The sequence below is a fragment of the Mastigoproctus giganteus genome, chromosome 12 (assembly GCF_048544385.1).
Source record: "Mastigoproctus giganteus isolate SK-2022 chromosome 12, ASM4854438v1, whole genome shotgun sequence".
Taxonomy (NCBI): Eukaryota; Metazoa; Arthropoda; class Arachnida; order Uropygi; family Thelyphonidae; genus Mastigoproctus; species Mastigoproctus giganteus.
Genome location: NC_143586.1, coordinates 32,094,986 through 32,116,248, shown reverse-complemented (window position 1 = coordinate 32,116,248; position 21,263 = coordinate 32,094,986). Strand labels below are relative to the sequence as shown.

The following is a 21,263-nucleotide window of genomic DNA, read 5'->3' as shown; positions in this document are numbered from 1 at the left end:
TGCCAGGTGCTGGCACTCAACATAACACACACAAACTTTACACACCAACACTTATTCACACTTGCTAGTTTTGCTTTTCAGATGCTACTACAGCACATAGGGGGATGGGGACCCTGGAGACTGCCTTAAAAAACAAGAATACGTTAAATACCTTAATACTTTATTGTGACAGCACTGTGATTACAAAAAAAGTGTGCCTGAGAATGTAACATATAAAACATTACAAACAGGCAGGTACTTATGTATATTGCAAAAAAATAACATTGTGCTCAACTACACAATCTGTCAAAAGGTTTATGAAATGTTAGAAAGATATTTTAAATATTACTGATTTATTCATGTTTGCATTGCATATATAAGTTATAATAAATATTCATATTTGTTTTGTTGTTAATGATAGTTACAGTAAATGATAGTGATAATTACAAACTGACATTTTGTTTATCTTCTGGTTGTAGCAGTACAAGTGAATTTGGCCATGATGTCAAAAAAAAAATCTAATCTGCCCTCCACGACTGACAGCCAATTTACGGAAGAGGATCTTAATGAAGTCTTTATCTTTGAATTTGAAAATCAATAATCTGGGCTTTTGAGAAAAGCAAAGAAGAAATCAACAACATGCAGGGTGGAAAAGGAAGTGAATGGTGAGCTCAAACAATGTAGCTTCAAGATAAGTGAAGCATGTACCATGAAAAAATTTAGCCTTTAGAGGCATGTTAAACATAATCATCTTGAAGTTTATGAGGCTCTGATTAAAAAGAAGAACAAGAAAGATGAGGCAAAATTGAGAGCTGATGCAACTAAACAACATTTATCTGACTCTGAAGCTGAGTATCTGCAGAACTTCATCTAGGAAGAAACCCAAAATTGAGCAAAGAAAAATTAATTCATATTTCAAATCCTCAAAGATTATAGTCACCATGGATGTCAATACTTTCCATGAAGGACTTATGGAAATGGTTTGCTTCAGTCCAACATTGCTCACTACCTTCAAGGCTCAAGAACAAAGGATTCCAAAAAACTGCAGGTGAAATGGGTTGGCAGCTAGCATTTTGACAGGGCACGGTGCAGTTCATCATTTAGTTATCAGCACAGCTGAGTCTCTAGTCATGCTAAGCTCAAGAAAGTTTTGGAAGGAAAATCTGAAAATGGTTGTAGCAACCCACCAAAACAGAAATTTCCTTGCAGTCAATGTTCAGTTCTACAATGAAAGAACAGATAAAGCCTTTATAAAAGCCTCGGACATTGTCAATACCGAAGGACATCACGATTCTTCACATATGAAAAGTCAGGTGAAAGCTATATTAGAAAAATTTTGGATCAGTGAAATGCAAGTGTTAAGTATTTGCATTGACAATGCAGAAAACATAAAAGTACAATCCAAAATTTCACTGATAAAAAAAACCATTTCTACCTAATAAATATAGATAACAAAAATATAATAATAATAATTTTACACCAATTTGTAAAATGTTCAAATCCAACTCAAACTTGGAGATATGTGATAAAATTTTTATATTCAAGACACATTTTTCATTAAATTTTCTTAAGCTGAATTTTTTTATTCCCTTAATTTGCAAATCACTAAACTTAAATAATGAGTGCCTCCGTAGCCAGGTGGGCAGGAACAGTAGTGTGTAGCAGCACATGCTTCTTGATTAGACCGGGGTTCGAGCCCGTGACCATGGAGGATGCGGAAAGATCACGGAATGACCACTGCATATCTCCGGAGCAATATGGCCTTAGTTGCTAATGCTCCTAAAAACCAAACTAACTAACTAACTAACTTAGATAATTTATAGATTTTACTTACATGATTAGTAGGAATTTCTTTTTCATCTCTTAATGGACAAGAAACAATCTCACTCCGGATGTTCTGTGACTGAGCTGATGACCCACTTCCACCTACATCTTTATCAGGATAACTGAAATCTATTTTACCCTCGATAGCACCAAAAGAAGACTGAGATGTAAATTCTTTCAAATTGTAATCATCATGTTCAGATATATATTTCTTCAAGTCCTTAACTTCCTCCTTGCAGTAAATAAAAAAAGCATATGATTATTAAAATCAACACCTATTACAAAAAAGCTTTTTACCTTCAATTTTTATTAAAGATAAGAATGCAGTCTTTTCTGTCCCTCCTCATACTTTTTTTCTGAGTCTTCAGTACTTCTTTTACCTTTTCCATTGTAATCTTTAAAATTATTTTTAACAATCTGCCATTTAATTGATATATTATATCCACTAGTTATAAAACATACCAAAAACAAAGTGATATTTAAATTTTAACAATGTCAATATTCTTCTTTTTGTATAATTTTGCTTATTTTTTTTTCGTGAATTTCACCTTTGAGTGGTATTACCACATCCAATGAAAGAGGAAATAAATTTCACAACAATCTTGGTATGTTATGGTGATTTTATCATTGGTGTGCTTTGCATCTGACTAGTCAGCTGCCCTGAGGTACTATTAAACACTTGCAAGTTTTGATAACTTCTCAGGCAAAAATTTTGATTAAGTCAAAGGATAATTTATCATTTTTTGTATTTTTTTTATTAAAAATTATAGCTATAAACGTTTTTAGCATAGGGAAGGTAGTTACTGCATTCTTATATGATCACTACTTTGTCAGGTTTGTGCTGATGGGCATCATCTTGATGTGATAGCAACCCGTAAAAATAGTCATATGGATGGTACTAACGCATTATAAATAAACAGCAATAATACTCCAAAAACAAGTGCTGTTTATTAACAGTGTAATGCCAAGACAAATTATTGTAAAGAATTACAATGAGTGATAATGGAAATTTTTTGAGAGTGGGAGCTCTCCACACAAATACAATACAATACTGCAAAAATATCCATTTCCAGTAGCACAAAGGAAACAAACCGGTCATCCCTTTCACTAGCTGGAGTAAAAGAGTCAACAACAACATACCTGCTTAATCATATCACAAGAAACAGCAAATTATTATTATTAGCTACATGGTGCACCAGCCAAAAAAAAAAAAAAAAAATCCGAGTTACCCTGAGAGAGAGAGAGAGAGAGAGAGAGAGAGAGAGAGAGAGAGAGAGAGAGAGAGAGAGAGAGAGAGAGAGAAGTCAAAGGGAATCACCAAAAAAAAGAAGAATGATGATATCCAGCTCAGGACCCTGGGTGTGCCAAGCTCATATCTTCACCAGATATGAGCCCCTGGGGGGAATCACATAGTCAACACATTATTCAGCTTACTGTTTAGAATTTTGAAACAGTTAAGAGATTCTGTTCAAGAACTAGAAAAATCTTTTTTACTAGAAAAGGATTCTTCATGACATTTGGACAGCAAAAAGGCTAACACTGGCTAAAAGAAATTGACAACTACTCATAAAAAAAATTGTGTTCCTTTAGTTAGCTGAAATAAAAATTCACAAAGCTTCAAAGAGTTTTGTTTGCATTCTTTCAGTTTTGAGATCACAACAGATAAAACAACAAAGCAGTACTGGCATTCTAAACTAATTACTAACAAACAGTGGCCACCAACTAAATCTGTATTTAACACTGTTTGATTTTTTTTAGCACAAACAATATTCGCCTTACTCGTAACAGAAATAATTTTAAGTATATAAACAGTTTTAATAAGTATCTCCGTTATCGTAACAATGAGTCTTAGTTCTTCAATTTCCAAAGTCAGTGCGAGATGATTTTATATAGATCCTTAGGTCACCAAATTAACTTGAAAAGTAACAAAAGGAACATCAAAGCAAATGGTGCAATTAAGTTCCAAAAATAGGTTCTTACCTTGCTTCTTCATATCTTTATTAATTTCTGATTTCACAAAGCATCTTTATCTTTTTTTCTTTTGCTACCTCTGAATCCTAGAAGTACTTCTGTTTTAACAGTTCTTTTAAGCATGTAAAGCAGCACTCGTTCCAAACTGAGACAGGGGAGAGGGAAGATACCTGATGAAATCTGCTCTCTCTCTCTCTCTCTCTCTCTCTCTCTCTCTCTCTCTCTCTCTCTCTCTCTCTCTCTCTCTCTCTCTCTCTCTCTCTCTCTTTCCCTCTTGTTAGACAATTCAAACATATGAGTGCAAGCCAAAAGCTTCCAGACTGGAGAAATAAAATTAATTTAGACTTAAGTTAGTTACATATTGGCATTGTCCCCTTCAAAGTAGTCCCCTCCAGAATTCACAAATCAATCCCAATGCTTCTCTTACTGTTTAGAGCATTTCCAGAACTCCTGTTTTGTGATGATGTCCAACTTTGTGATTCAGCTTGAATCTCCAGTGTCTTTGAATTTTTGAATTGTCTTTTTAACTGGATTTTCATTGTGGTGATAGGAAGCAGTCACGGGGATCAGCCAGAAGAACAGAGAGAATGTGGAACCATCACCAATTTGTTCTTGGCTAAAAACTGTTCAATTGACAAAACTGTGTGGGTAAGCACATTGTCATGATGCATAAGCCAATCCTGAGTGTCCCAATTGTCAGGGTATTTTCTCCTGACAATCCCTCTCAAACATCTTAGGACCCCAACGTAGAACCTGGAGATTTACAATCTAGTCTGTTGAAAGAAACTCCTGATGAACAATTCCCTCAATGTCAAAGAAGCCAATCAGTATGCTCTTGATGTCCATCATCTCCATGTCCAAAAAAAGCCTGCCTTGCTTTTTTTGGACAAGGAGATGGTCATTTCCACTGAGAGGATTGCTTTGTTTCTGGGTCATAACCATAAACCAAGCTTACATCTCCAGTTATCATCTTAGAAAGTAAATTTCTGGCCTTTCCAGCCCATGCTTGCAAGTCCCTACACACAACCAGCCAGTTCTGTTTATGTTCGTCACTCAGCAAATGGGACAAAAATTTTTCAGCAATCCACCTCATGTTTAAATTTTAGTTAAATTGTGCTAGCATGTACCATATGAAGGCCTCTACTGTCACAAATATACTTACAATGTAAGCTATCTGACCTCATGGTCAGATAGCTTACTTTTTCAACACTGCCATTAGTCCAAATTAATGATAGGTGACCTAAGCACTCAAAATCCTCAACCAAAGTTTGACCACCTTGTAAATGCAAATACCATTGAAAAAGTTTGTGTTCTATCTACAATGTCATCACCAAACACTTGTTTAAGCATTTTGTAAGTCTTCAAAGCTATTTTCTCAAATTTATGACAAAATTTGGTGCAAATTCGCTGCTCCTTAACATTTGCTATCTTACTTGGCCACAAAACTCAAAATATGCAATTAACAGAAATACGCTTAAACATCAACTGCACAAAAGCACATCGCCTATTGGTGCAAAACTTGACACTAACTTGCAGTGAATTTGCTATATTACACATGGTTAGCACTGCACATGGCCAGTACAGAAACATTTGGCTTGCACCTTGTAAATTAATTTCTTTTCATTTAACAGACAAAGGAGGAAAACTCACAAAAATAAAATAGAAATTCTCTACTCCAGTTTTCACTAAAAATTCTTTTTGCATTAAGCAGAAAACTCATTTTTAGAACTTTCAAAGTTTTGAAAGACACTAGTCATTTGCAAACTGCAATTAGTTTCTGATTTTGCTACTTCTATTTTACTTCTTCACCACTCTGTATCCTAGTATATTGTTGTCAGGAATCTCATGCACTTGACAGTAGCACTAACAGCTGGTCAGTGGAAAAATCAGGGAACTCTTTCAGTCAGTGCTATGCAATGTGCTACATGAGGTCAATAACAGGAGCAGAGCACACACATTAAGTACAATCTGCTTTATATATATTAAAAGTTATCAAATATTACTGTTGTTTTTTTTCTAAAACTAAAAGATCACTTTAGGATTATTTAGATTATAAAATTAACTAAGTAAATACAGTTATTATTAGACAGGCAAACAAAGGCAGTTATGACTTTGTAGACAGATCACTGAGGCTGTATATTGTTTAAATAACTTAATGAACATTAAAAAAAGATAAAGTTCTTTTCTATTTTACAGTTCCTTTGTTTTACTTTTTTTAAGTAGAATAATGAGGGAGAAAAGCAAGTCTTTTCTCCCTCATTATTCTTTACAGAGGTTAACATATAATAGTCTATATGTATTAATACAATAATTCTTTGTAAATATTTAAAAACTGGGCTGTGGTACAGCTTCATGTGCATAGGTGTACTTCTGTATACTACAAAACTTAATGAGTGCCCTTAATTGGGTGCTCATTAAAATTTGGTAAAAACTAAAAGATCAAAATGTCGTGGCAGCATAATTTCTGAAATAGAAAGATCACTAATGTTATTGATTTCAGGACAATGGTGTCAGGTGGAATAAAAACTGAGATGAAATTTCCAAAGAAGATGCAGAGTAAGAGGAGACAAAGAGCCAATTCAAGTGGAGAGTGTCTGATAAGTTAAAAGGTTAGGTATTAGAAGAAAAACGTCAGAAAGCAAGCTTGATGAAAACAAGCACACAAGGAATTTTCTACTTAGAGAGAGAGAGAGACAGAGAGAGCATATACCTGATGGAATCAGAAGAAAAACTGTTAATCACCTGATCTTTACAAATGTTAACCCATGAAAGGTAACATTGACAAACATTTTTATTGAAACTGTTGGGCAAAGACTTGACAACAAAAAGATTCTTTAACCCTATGGTAAATGTGCCAAAAAAAAAGTCACATGAGCAACCATGCAACACTCAATATTTTTGGGAAAAACAACAAAAAAGTAATGTTGTAGCTAATCCATTAGTGGTTGTGCAAAATCATATACAAGACATTGCCAACTTTGAAGGTTATTTTCATCATATTCAACAGATTTCTTGGATTTTCAATAAACTGTGGCAAAAAAATTACTTTAAAAACAAAGGGGTGGGGGTAAGTAACAATAAGCTAACTCATTGTTAGTAGAGGTCATTTTACTCCAACTCCAACTTTTTTTTTTCTTTTTTTGCACCTTTCCAAGGTAAATTTTTGTTGCAATTTCTCTATTAAAAATTCAACGAGTCTAACAAGAATAAGGTCAAAATTTGTTAAAAGTTGGTAATATCTTGTATATGATTCTGTACACTTCCAGTAAGTTCAGTGCAATTTGTGTTGTTTTGTGTCTGTACTCTATCTTTTATAGAATTAATAATAAAAATGGTGGCAGAAGAAAATTCAAACTATGCTGCAGAAAGTTGATATTTTGTTAAAATTTTGAATCCTGTTAGTTTAGAATCACACTTTCCCACACTAGTTACGTCTCATCTAAACACAAAATTTAAAAATTATTATCTTTTTATTTACTTAAAGCTGTACATCCATAAATGTAAAAAATAAAAGGTTATCTAAATGTAGTATTGTTGTTGTTGTCACTTACACTGTAAATGTTTTAGTTAACTGTAATTTATATGTTTCAAATTGCTAAGTTTAACTTCTGTTCATCATTTTTGAGAAGAATAAAAGTTTTCAGAAGTATTATACAGTCATGCAACAGCTAGAGGCACTGTAATGAATAATAAAAAAAAAAAAGTAGTGAAATACAATGTTTATAATACATTATAAACGTCTTTACGGAACAGAGCAAGATATATTTTAATGCATGTATTTAAGTTATCTTTTCTAAGCAGAAAAAGGTGTGGATGATTTGCCAAAGTATTTGGATGTGCTAATTAAATAGTTAATTAAATGAGGATCAGTTCTTTTAAATGCCAGATAAAAATGAAATACTTCATAATAAAATGTTTTAATAAAGAAGATCTTTTAATTAAGAATCAATCCCATCAAGCATAAAAAAATAGAAAGATAATTTTTACTTTCTAAAAAAAAGACTGGAACCTAAAGATTTAAACCATTAAAATGGGAAGAAGTGACCAGTAAAGGAATTTTTGAAAGAGAACTTTATTGAAAATAATGCTCCTTGTTTCAAACAAAATGTGCTGAATTTTGTTTTCAAGAACTAGATACTTTGTACAGTAATTCTAAGTTTTAGTAAATAATACAGGGATTACCTTGATCTCTTTATAGGATGGCTTCTTATCCAACTCTCCTAGTCCGTCAGGTAAATTTATTAAAATACAATGAATTTAATAAACTAAATTTTAATGTGTTCCATAATGATAGCTATGACACCGACTTAATAACCTGGAATCACCGTTGAGGCCCCAATAGCGAAGAAAGATTTCTTCCTCCTTAAGTTAGATGGAAAAGTTTCGATACTTCATGGATGAGATCATGTAAAGCATTTTGTGTAAAGACTGCAACTCGGTTTACGTTGGATTTACTCGGGGAAGATTTTCACGTTAAACAACATGAGGCTCCTGTACGTGCGTCAAGAGCAAACGCTTCAGAGTTGGAATTCCATGCTGTGAATGAGGCACATTCCTTTCTTTTTAATGAAGCCAAAATAATTACTATTAAGCACAGTTATAGTAAATTACTTATTGCTGAAATGCTTGAAATGAAACTCTGTAAAAAACTCAATATTCATAGACTTTTTTTAATATCAGATGATTGGTCCTATAAACACATGCATGATGAGGACTAAATTTCTTTTAAATACTTACGCATCGATGCATTTTTAGTTTCATTCCATCCTGTGAACACAAAGTATCGAAAAGTTTCCATCTAACTTAAGGAGGAAGAAATCTGTCTTCATATATTTTTATTTAGTTGTTTTTTTTTACTATGAGTAAATTTGACATAGTGTTTTCCGGCCTCCGTAGCCGAGTGGGCAGGAGCGGGAGTGCAGTAGCACACGCTCTTTGAGTAGACCGGGGTTCAAGCCCCTGACTGCTGAATACGGTCGATCTGCCAACCCGCACTGGACCAGCGTGGCAGATTATGGTCCATTTCCCTCAGCATGAATTGTTGAGGAGGCTTCCATCCTGCAGTGGGTTGATAATGGCTGCACTTTACTTTTCTTTTTTTTTTTTTCCTATACTGATGGTTGCGTCGTGACTGATAGTTTTGGGGTTGGGCTGGGGCCTCAACAGTGATTCCGGGTTATTAAGTTGGTGTTGTAGCTATTGTTATGGAACACATTAAAATGTAGTTTATTAAATTCATTGTATTTTAATTAATTTATGTAATGGACTAGGAGAATTGGATAAAAAGCCTTCCTATAAAGAGATCAAGGTAATTCCTATATTCTTTGTTACTTTTAGTAACAAAGAATATAGGAGATATTGAGCAGATAATAGCTCTTATTATACTAAAGTAATTCTAAGGAAATTAGTTTTAACTAAAAAGGAGGCCACCAAAATAATTCAACCTCTAGGCTTCATTTAGAAGCAAAGTGTTTGTTTGTTTGTCATATATTTATTTATTGTGAAAATTTGTTTTGTAAATAGCTTAGCAAAATAATACACAATCTAAAGAGGCTCTTTTCAGAGGACACTAAAACATTCCTCAATATGTTAAATCAAGGGGAACCAAGACGTGGCTAGACAGAACAATTTCAACTTTTAGAAATACTCTTTCCTTTAGTAGAAGGTTGGAGCAAGGATGCAGAAGTGGATAAGGAAATTGTCAAAACAAATTTGATTGCCTATGTGGTTTTTCTTATTGAAAAAACTAAGCATCTTAGCAAAGTCCATTAAATATAACATAATTAACCTTTGTTTCTTTATCAGTGAATGGTGATCAGAAATTTTGTGAATTTCTCATGATTAAAATCATATGTAGTAATTAGCATGGTATTTCTCCTAGTTCAAAGAATCACATAAGATGCCTTCAAGTTTAACTTTGGACAAAAGTTAATTTCAACTAACTGCAAAACAGAATGTTCTGCTGAGCTAAAATATTATCAGCCTGTAAGAGGGGTTATTACCCTACTTAGCCATGTTCCAGTTCAACCTGAAGCCTTACAAAGGAGCAGACTACAATTAGAGTTAAAAGACTTTTGTACAACTTTAAAATAATCTTTTTCATATACTCACCTCTTTCTGCTGAAGAAGAGTTCTGTACTGTAATGAAATCTGGTTAATCTGAAGTTCAGCTGCCTGACACTGGTCTTCTTGCTCAGAATTTGCTGCTTTTAAGCGGTCAATCTAAAAAATTTACTAAACTTTAATACGCAACTGTTTTCACTTATTATTATTCACTACAACTGTGAATAACTAATTCTTTCAGTTCTTTTCATGTCAGTAATAAAAATTAAGCAATTTCTTAATAACCATTTTAGATATGTAATGCTGGTTTCATGCTAAATGTATCATAACTTTATAGTTACTGCATAATGTGATACTATTCAAATCAACCTACAAATATTATAAATCATATAATTTAATTTGCACATTAGAGGCCAGCACACTTGGTTTTACTTATAATAATAGAAGCAAATGTTAAAATTTCAGTCAATGCAAAATGTGAATGTATATATATATACTGTAAACCCTCGATTTAACGGACCCCGATATAACAGATTTCGGATTTAACGGACCGGACAAATACAGTAATGTACATATTAATCTCAACCATATTATTTTTTTTAGTTTATACAAAACTTCAGTGTTATTATTAATTAAAAATTAATAATAATTACCTATTTCCATTGTTTTGATAATTACCTACTTTTATTTTTATAATCAAATTCAGGAAATTGATTTTTATTCTTTCTGAAAACATGTTCAAATAGCTGTTTTCCCAGATTACAGATAAGAGGAGACGGTGACTTGCGAGGTGAATGTGACTCGAGACACTAAACTGCAGGCCTACCAACTCGCTTTGTTTCGGTCTCAGTCTGCCTCAACCTATCGTGCGGTCAGGTTGTATACAGAGTGTTTCTGTGATTTCTGAATTGTGACTATTTATTAAATAAGTTTGCAATCCTTACAATTTAAAATGACATCAAGTGACAGAGGAGTTAAAAGAAAGCATGTGAACTTCAATGTGGCACAGAAATTAGAGCTAATTGAGAAATTAGAACAAGGCGTCTGAGTAGCACGTTTGTGAAATTTACGGCATAAAAAAAAGTTTTTGATATCCATAAATCAAAGGCCAAATTGCAACATAATTTTATATTGTACAGCACTGTATATTGTATTAAAGCTTTTTTTTTACATTAAGAACAATAAAAAATGTTCCCCCCCCCCCAATTACATTCGATTTAACGGACTTTCGGCATTAACAGACACCCCTTCTCCCCTATTAGTCCGTTAAATCGAGGGTTTATTGTGTATATATATATATATATATATACAGATATGGAGATACAGCTATTTGAAATTGACATGCACAGCTCCCTGAATCAGATGTGACCAAGAAGCAGTTATAACCTGACGCTGTTTGGTGTTAGAAGTGTTGTTAAGAATTCCGCACATCTTCACACATGCTGAATATGCCGATATGGTGTTTGTCTATGGTTTTTGTGGTGGAAGTGCTACTGCTGCTTGTAGAGAATACCTTCGACAGTTTCCTAACCGCAGAATACCAGATTCAAGAGTGTTTAACACCAAACTGCGCGAGACTGGTGCTGTTCCCAGCACTCATATTTCTTCTGAATGTGCAAATGAATAAAATGTGGATGAAATAGAACACATTCTTCAGTTGGTAGAATGTAGTCCTACTATTAGCACATGAAGAATTGCTACACGTATCGGTATTCCACAGACATGCATAGGGCAAACATTGTGGCTTGTATCCATTTCACATACAGCGGGTGCAATGCCTTCAACCAAGAGAAGACGCCCAGTGATTGGAACTTTGTCGGTGGATAAATACTACTCGCCAATTATTTCCATTAATACTGTTCAGCGATGAAGCTACTTTCACCCGTGATGGTATCAACAACACTCAGTGGTCTCAGAAAGTTTTTAAATTCTGTACAGTGGGATCAACTGACGATGTTACCAACAGTAAATTCTAAGTGGGAAGTATTCAAAGAATTAATCGTGGATGCTACTAAACGTTTCATACCTATTAAGAAATATTGTTCAAGGTTTAGGCCTAAATGGTTATCAAATGAACTAATGAGACACGTAACAGAGAATAAAAATGCATGGGATGCATATAAATTATCAAGCAACTCAGAAGCCTATGGCAGATATAAGCTAGTCTGTAATCAGGTCACAAAGGAGGTTAGGCAGGCGAAGGCAGATTACGAGAAATCCTTGGCAAAAGATGCTAAGAAAAATAGCAAGGATTTCTTTACTTATATAAACTCTAAAAGGAAGGGGATGAATCTGATTGGTCCACTTGACATCGATGGTTCGACTATTGATGATCCTGCTCAGATAGCAAACAAACTGAATGAGTATTTTGCATCTACATTCACACATGAGGAATTATTAAGGTTTCAAAATGGCAGAAGGTTATCAAATTGTAGCAGGGCGCTTAATGATTTTGTAATAACTGAGAGCAAAGTGGAGGAGAAATTGTTGAAGTTAAACATAAGAAAAGCAGCTGGGGTGGATGGGATCTATCCAGTTATGTTAAAGGAGGCGGCAAAGCAACTAAGCAAACCCTTATCCATAATTATGAGAGCATCCTTGGACTCAGGGGAGGTTCCCACGGACTGGAGATGTGCAAATGTATCCCCAATTCACAAAGGGGGATCGAAGGGTGACACGAGTAATTACAGACCAGTTAGTTTAACTTCTGTTCCGGGTAAAATAATGGAGTCGCTGGTTAAAGATGCATTGCAGGATCATCTAGACAAGACTGCAGCAATAATTCTGACACAGCATGGGTTTGTTAAGGGAACGTCTTGTCTGACGAATTTGATAGGATATTATGATGTGGTTACAAAGGAACTGGATGCAAAAATTAATTTTGATATATATTTGGATTTCAGGAAAGCTTTTGACACTGTTGCGCATGGAAGACTATTGTACAAATTGGAGCAGAATGGTATTAAGGGTAAGTTGCTACAATGGACAAAAGGATGGTTAAGTGGGAGAAGGCAGAGGGTGGTAATCAATGGGTGCTGCTCTTTGTGGACTAATGTTATTAGTGGAGTCCCACAGGGTTCGGTGTTGGGTCCACTGTTGTTTTGTATATTTATCAATGATATTGATGAAGGTATATCAGGCTTAATGTCGAAGTTTGCAGATGATACAAAGGTTGGCAGGGTTGTTAATGACAGCAATGGCAGTGTGCTACTGCAACAGGATCTAGATAATTTGGGCAGATGGGATAAGAAGTGGCAACTGAAATTTAACCTTGACAAATGCAAAGTACTGCATATAGGTAGAAGTAACCCCAGAGAAACGTACCAACTGTGTGGTACTACACTTAAGGTGGTAGAAAATGAAAAAGACCTGGGAGTAATTGTGCAGTCAGATATGAAGTTTTCTGAGCAATGCAGACAGGCTGCCAGGGCAGGTTATGGGGTTTTGTCAATGATATATGGGAATTTTGCTAGCAGGGAAAAGGAGGTGATTGTCCCTCTGTATAAGGCAATGGTCAGGCCACGCCTTGAGTACTGCGTACAGGTCTGGAGGCCTCATTTTAGGAAGGATGTAGATTTGCTTGAGCGTGTACAGAGAAGGGCAACAAGACTGGTGAGGGGAATGAAGGGATCCTCTTACCAAGAGAGGCTTAAGTTCTGCAAATTGCAGTGGCTGGAGACGAGGCACCTGTGCGGTGATCTGATTGAGGTGTATAAGGCCTTGAATGGGTTGAGCACGCTAAATTCTGATGGGATCCTTCCACTTGTTCAGATTACGAACCTAAGGGGGCATAAATTCAAATTAAGAAAGGACAGATGTAGAATAGATGTGCAGAAATTTGCCTTTAGCCAGCGAGTGGTTAACTGTTGGAACAAACTTCCATCTGTCGTTGTGGAAGTTGATCGGTTGAATTAATTTAAGGAAGAACTGGACAGGCATTTGGAGGGAATGGTGTGTTTTTTTTTTTTTTTTTGGCTGATGCTGCATAAGCTCATACACTTGTTTTCTTGCATCACATGCCACTACTACTACTACTCATAACTCTCATAGGTGGTCAGATGAAAATCTGCATACCAATGTAGACACTTCGATTTAGATATTGTATACATTGTATGTATACAATATCTAAATAAATAAATAAATAAATATTTATTTATTTATTTATTTTATTATATTTTAACTTTTGTCATTATCTGACCATTATTGGCCTTGTGGTCCTCTGTCGAGATGGGGCATAATGGTCAGTCTATTTTTGGTTTATTTTTGTTTTATTTTATTGTAGTGGTTAACACCTCTGTTGGTGATATTTCACATAAATTTGGACCTGGTACCCATCAGAGGGGGTACCACTAAATATCTATTTAATTGGCTTTCAAAATTCTATGAATTATTATTCTTTCATTTAGATTTTCTAAATTATTTTAGAGAGTTTCTACTGCAATATTTTTACTCTTGTTACCCTTCTCTTGCCCCTCCCGGTTTGATTTAGGTTTAATTTTGATTATTTTCGCTCTTGTCTTACCATACTGCTGGCATTATTTTATTTTAACTCTTATTCTTATTTATATGGTTATATTTCAAGCATATGTAGAGGAATATGCTTTTTGCTGCCTCTGATGTATGCTGTACTATTTTATTTTATTATGAAAGATTCCGTTTCCAACTATTTTAAACGCTATTCAAATATATGAATAATTATATATATAGATAGATAGATAAAAAGGTAATTATCATTGTATTTGTGTATTTGGTAGGGGAGTTAAGCTATCAGGTGTAATAACCATGGAAGAATTGAGAGAACCTGTATGCAAAAAAATAAAAAGTTACCTGAAAAATATTTGTTGCATACAGGTTCTCTCAATTCTTCCATGGTTATTATGCCTGATAACTCAACTCTCCTACCAAATACACAAATATACTGATAATTACCTTTTTATCTATTTTTCATTATGGTTGCCAGTTTTTTCTACATTTACTGTAGTAGCCCGGATCCATAACCCCAGTCATATATTTTTTATAAATTTTTTTAAATTTTAATTTCTCATTCCTGTTTACTAAGACTCAGTAATTTCATTGCATCTTTATCATTTCATTTTGTGTGTGTGTGTGTGTGTGTGTATATATATATTTATATATATACGTTTACTATAGTTCGATTTTCTTAAATACTGGTGTTTTTTACATATAGGTATGGCGTTAATACAATACTGGCTTTAAGCTAGCCTTGTCTCGGTTATCTTAAATTCACATGGCCTATACAATTATATATATATATATATATAATTATATTATGTGAGGTAAAAGTTAGGTAAAAGTAATAAAAATAAATAAATATGGCTATGTAGCTATCATTAGAGGCAGCAAATGCACATCCTCCACATGATGCCTAATTATATCTGATAATTAAAATAAATATGATATTTAAATAAAATTATTGTCCTTTTTGTCCTATTATCTCTACTTTCCCTTCCCTGTTTGTTTATTTATATTATTTTGCGTTTCATTTCGCTCTGCATTATTGCCGTACTACTGGCTGATGATTTTATTTAAATATCATATTTATTTTAATTATCAGATATATATATAATTATATATAAATATATAATTACTACTGTAAGAGTGCAATTCGTACCATATGGGTGCTCAAAGTGAGTCTATAGACCCAAAAGAGCAGACGTATGATAAAACTTTAGCATAAAAGTAAAGTGGGCCATTAGGCAAAAGGAGCCTATAAAGATTAAGATAGCTTGTGCTGGTTTATTTCGTTATTCCCTAGAAATAAACATATAATTAGCAATAAAATAATAAAATATAAAATAGAATAAAATAAAATAATGATTATGAGGCTTGATAACAGGATACCTTGAATGGCACTTTTTCGAGTGCCATTCAATTTAAGTTTGACAGCAAATTAAATTTAAGTATAGATTTTCATAATGTTTATAATTTGGACCTAATTAAACAGGCAGACAACAAACAGAAACAGATAGTCTTGCTAATTATTAACTGGATATACTGAATGGTGCTAGCACTCGAAAAAGTGCCATTCAAGGTATCCTATTATCAATAATTAGCCTCATAATCATTATTTTATTTTATTCTATATTTTATTATTTTATTGCTAATTATATGTTTATTTCTAGGGTATAATGAAGTTTGTTTGTTTTTTTTGTTTGTATTTGTTGGCGCATCGGCTTCTGTGGCCATAATGCACCTCCCAAGGTTTTTGCAGTACTTTGATCCAAGCCCGAGGCGGGATTCGAACCCGCGACCTTTGGGTTGCCGGGCAGACACTTTACCCACCCGGCTAGCCTGGTCAGTGAATAACGAAGTAAACCATGCACAGGCTATTTTAGTCTTTATAGGTTCTTTTTGCCTAATGGCCTGCTTTGTACTTTTATGCTAAAGTTTTATCATACATCTGCTCTTTTGGGTCTATAGACTCACTTTGAGCAACTATATGGTACGAATTACACTCTTACAGTAGTAATTAGATTATGGACTGATGTAATGTTTAATTTATAATTGATGGCATTAATATGATCTGATATACATTTTACCACTCTTCCTTTTACTACCATTCCATTATTTCATAAAAGATTAAATACAGAGAAATATATATATATTTACCTGAGTCAATTTACAAATGATAAAGGTTGCTTAACTATTTAAAACAAAAGAAACTTATTTGTGAAGTGTATGTGTGTGTGTAATTTTGATTTTTATACAAGGGCATATGGGGGAATATTCCTTCACCGCATACCCCACTGTTGAATTGGAAAGGGATAGAAAAGGATATGATAGATCATTTGAATGCAAACATAACAACCTAAGGGAATCACAGGCTCCAAATTTTATATATGATAATACTGGGATGAATACTGCTTCTCTCATATCTTGCTGCTAGTGAATCAGAAAGATATATAAAAATGATACATGGAGGAAACAGCATATCCCCATTTGTCCTTGTTTAAAAATTAGAAAAAAAGATTTTTTTTTTTCTAAAGAAAAGATAATTCTTTCTCTTTTCCAATTTTAATACAAATGCATTCCTCCCACCATATGCCCTTGTATAGAAATCAAACTATGACTCACTTAAGTTGTATCTACATTCAAAAGCTCTATCACATTCTGTATTTCCGATTAGCTAACAGCAAGGAGAAGCAGTATTCTCATCCATATTCCACTTGAAAACCTGAGACACATACATTTAATCTAAAAATTTCCCTTCATTGATTTTAATACAAAGACATATGGGAGGAAAGATTATTCACCATATGTCCTTGTATAAAAATCTAAAACTGTAATTTGCTTACACACACCTTTATGCTATGCAATACAGTTAGTGTGAAATCAGCTTTATGTATCTGAACTGACTCCACCCATAAGCTTCACGTTGTAACAGCGATGAAAAGCACATTAATACACCCTTGTTACTAAAAGTATGCCAAAAAATCTATACTAAACTGCATAAGGTGCCTCCGTAGCCAGGTGGGAAGGAGCAGCAGTGTGTAGCACATGCTTCTTGATTAGACCGGGGTTCGAGCCCATGACCACCAAATACGGAGGATGCGGAAAGGTCAGGGAATGACCACCGCATATCCCGGAGCAATATGGCCTTAGTTGCTAATGCTCTTAAAAACCAAACAAACAAACTAAACTGCATGTGGAATGTAAAACGCAGTTTAAAAAATAAGAAAAAGAAAATTTTCAAACTGAGATTAGAAGAATTAAACCAGTATTTGGGATACTGATATCAGCCTCATTATTACAAGTAAAATTATATAACTTACGCAAATTTACCAGCAAGTACCTTTATAAAAGCAATTTCTTTTCACCTTAGGATGTTAAAAAATGAAGGGAGAGAAGGATAAGAGAAAAAACTTGAAATACAAGGAATCAAATAAGTTAAAAATAACAGTAATTAATTTATTTTGTATTAATTACTATTATTTATTTTACTACCAGATTATGAAGTATGGCAGAAAGTTCCAGTAATGACCATGCTAAGGCACTGCTACCATAACCAACAACAAAGTTGGCAGTGTACATTGTATAGTTTCTTCATCTACCATTACTGTGGCCATGGCAAGGCATTGGACATTTACTGTGTATCCCACAAATTAAAGTGGCTTTTGCTTAAAAAGCATAAAAATTTATTCAACAGTATTAAACTGAAATTTCTGGTTAAAGCAAAACTCCCACTGGAAGTTATGAATTACTAGAAAAAGTTTACGGGGAATGTGCAATGTTGAAGGAATAAGTATTTGAGTGGAAGGAGAGAGAGAGAGAGAGAGAGAGAGAGAGAGAGAGAGAGAGAGAGAGAGAGAGAGAGAGAGAGAGAGAGAGAGAGAGAGAGAAGACTGAAAGAAGAGAGAAAACATTCATGATGATTTTCAATCTGGCTGTCCAACAGCAAAAATTGATGAAAAATTGTGGGGACTTGTACCAAATGAAAAATGATTATCAGAATGATGTGACAGAACAATTAAAGATGGATAACGAGAGTGGTCACCAAATTGTAATATCTTGATATAAGAGATGGATAATGAGAGTGGTCACCAAATTGTAATATCTTGATATAAGAGGTCTATGCAAAAATGGATCCATTATGTGGAACATCCAACTTCAGATTTCTTTCTGTTTCCAAATATATCCAAACTTCACTGTAAAGATGTGGGATGTGTTTTGTCTCTTTTGAGGAAGTCCAGCAGCAGCAGCATACATCAAGGATAGTAAAATCAGCTTCAGTAAACAAGTCCAGAAATACTTCAAGTCATGGCAGAAGATAATAGTGTCATGTAGAATACCCAAGGTCCCCATTTAAAATTACTCTGTACTTGTGGACTATGATAAAATCTAATAATTAGCAAGTTCAATTTTAACTTACAAAGTCATTCCTGGAACTTTCTATTCACATCTTACACTGGTGTGCAAAATTTAAGGACCAGTCAAGTTTTCACCTGTAGCTTATCACTGGAGTGGACTGGATATAGGAAAAGCATATCAAAGGAACCTCGTGAGGTACAGAAATGATGAAGGAAACAACACCGACACAACAACAGAAACAAAACAGTACAGACTTTATTCAAAAATGGCAACAGCACTGGCTGCCATGATGGAACAAAGGGAAGAGGTGGTCCTCATTAGGTACAGCCACCCCTAATGTCGATGCAGGCTTTGCACCACCTGTCCATACTCAGAACAATGTTGTTGATAAGTTCTTGCGGTAACATCGTCCATTCCTCTGTCAGCGCCATCTTCAGCTGGTGAACATTTTCTGGTGGGTGTGAACGTGCCGCTAAGCATCTCCCCAGAGCGTCCCATATGTGTTCGATGGGATTTAGATCGGCGGAATGGACAGGCCAATCCATACGAACAATGTCCTCACTTTCCAAAAGCATATCAACAGCTGGAAATGCAATGGGGTGTGGTGTTATCATCCATAAACACAAACTCGGGGCCAATGGCATCTTGGAACGGATGCACATGGGGAAGGATTACCTCAGTAAAGTAGTGTGCACCGGTTATAGTATTGCCTTCCAGTATCTGGAGTTGTGTACGTCCATCCAAGATAATGCCTCCCCAGACGAGAACACCTCGACTGCCATATCGATCCTTTTCAGTGATGTTTGCAGGGTGATGCTGTGTGCCAAACTCTCACCAGATTAGTTGACGTCCAGAATCGCTGCTGAGACTGAATTTACTCTCATCAGTAAAGAGGTATCTTTACTGATGAGAGTAAATTCATCATCTTCACCACAAAATTCATCATAAATTCACCACAAAATCTTTACTTAAGGTAAATTTTTACCTTAAGTAAAGATTTTGTGGTTGTAACCTTTAAAAATGGTGTTGGTCCTTAAGTTTTGCACACCAGTGTTATTACTGGCTAGGTCCATATTGAAGATCAAAGACCATGTGAAAAGCTGTTTATTATTATTATTTTTTTATATCTCATGGCATAAAAGGAAAGAAAACACTATACTATATTATATTATTTTAAAAGTATAGTGTTCTTCTTTGGGGTACAGTCATCACTCTCATATAAAGTTCAATTAGCCATATGCAAGATAAGAGCATATATAAAAATTCCATGAGACCACCACAAATAGCAAAAGTCACAACCAATATGAGTCACAGTATGGAACTTATAGAATTTCAAAGTGGGCATATTGTCAGATTCCACCGCCATCATCATCATCAACCATTTTCAATCCACTATAGGATGAAGGCCTCTCGAGCAACTTTCCAGTTCCTTCTATTTTGTGCAACAATCATCCATTTACTACTCACAAACTCGTGAATTTCACTGTCCATCTCCATTGTCTTCCAGGTTTTATTTTAGCTCCTCTTGGATACCATTCTGTTATTTTCTTAGTCCATCTGTCATTTTTGGCATATGAATTGCTTTGGTCATAATGTGCCAGTCAATGAAGTTACAAAGGCAACAGCAGTACAGAAAACAATAATTTAAAGTAGTTGCAGTTTTTAATTCAAAACAATATAAAACTATTGACTGAATTTTTTCATCAGATCATATGGAGCTATATAATAGCTACAGTAGAAACAGCAACCTGCTTATAATTTATCAGAGCTAAACTATTCTTACCTCTTGTTTTTGTGCAGCACACTGACTTTCTAAATATCTTATCCGTTCATTTGCAATGCCCAGTTCAGTGGCACTATCTGAAAAGTAAAAAATAAAAACAATTTTGCATTTTGTAAGTTTTTTCAAAACTCTACTGTATAAATCTCTATATATGCAATCAGAACTAACAGAAAAGTTAATTTAAAAGTTCTCTTCTTAATCACTTAATGCGACAAGTTTACTAATACAGTGATTTATTCAAAAAAAAAAAAAAATCTACATTAGGCCGGTTACTAAAATATCTTACATTGGCTAACAGCTAATCAAATCTGTAATGTTAGGACAGTAGTTTCACTGCAGTGGTTTGGAAAGGTTGGGGAAGAATCTCACCAACAACCGGAGAATTTCTTATCCCGCTGTTGATTACCCCGTTAATAGGTCTTATGAACTAGGGCTGATTTAGTCAAGCTCAAGCAAAGATGGAGGCTTTTCCTCTGTGATATATTCCACATTTTCTCTTCCCAAAACATGCCTTTTACCTCTGTAATGGACAGGTATATCATATATCACTGCCTCATGCTAAAAATAAACTCATATGCCTTCCTCCCCTTTTATATAAAAGAATATTTAACCTAAAGGATAATAATGATTATAATACAATTTTATTATAATGAAAGAAAAATTCATTTTGTTTGTTGGTTACTGATAAATAGTATAACACCCGCAAAAATGGATGAAAAGGAAAAGTTAGGGTGAGGAGGACAGAAGGTTTAAAATGTAATCCACAAAGCCAAATAACGAAATTTAAAATGTTACAAGTTTAATGATTTTTGTC

The 21,263-nt window shown here is 34.3% G+C and overlaps 1 protein-coding gene across 1 annotated transcript in view; it reads right to left on the bottom strand.

The window, feature by feature from the left end:
- Window positions 1–21,263, bottom strand: part of LOC150076856 (uncharacterized) — a 227,007-nt gene that overhangs the window by 184,914 nt on the left and 20,830 nt on the right. Inside the window, exons 2-4 of the mRNA XM_090385702.1 lie at window positions 20,450–20,526; window positions 9,886–9,996; window positions 1,814–2,035 (exon numbers count right to left, since the gene is read on the bottom strand). Coding sequence (XP_090241828.1) covers window positions 1,814–2,035; window positions 9,886–9,996; window positions 20,450–20,526 — 410 coding nt within the window. The remainder of the gene's footprint in view (window positions 1–1,813; window positions 2,036–9,885; window positions 9,997–20,449; window positions 20,527–21,263) is intronic.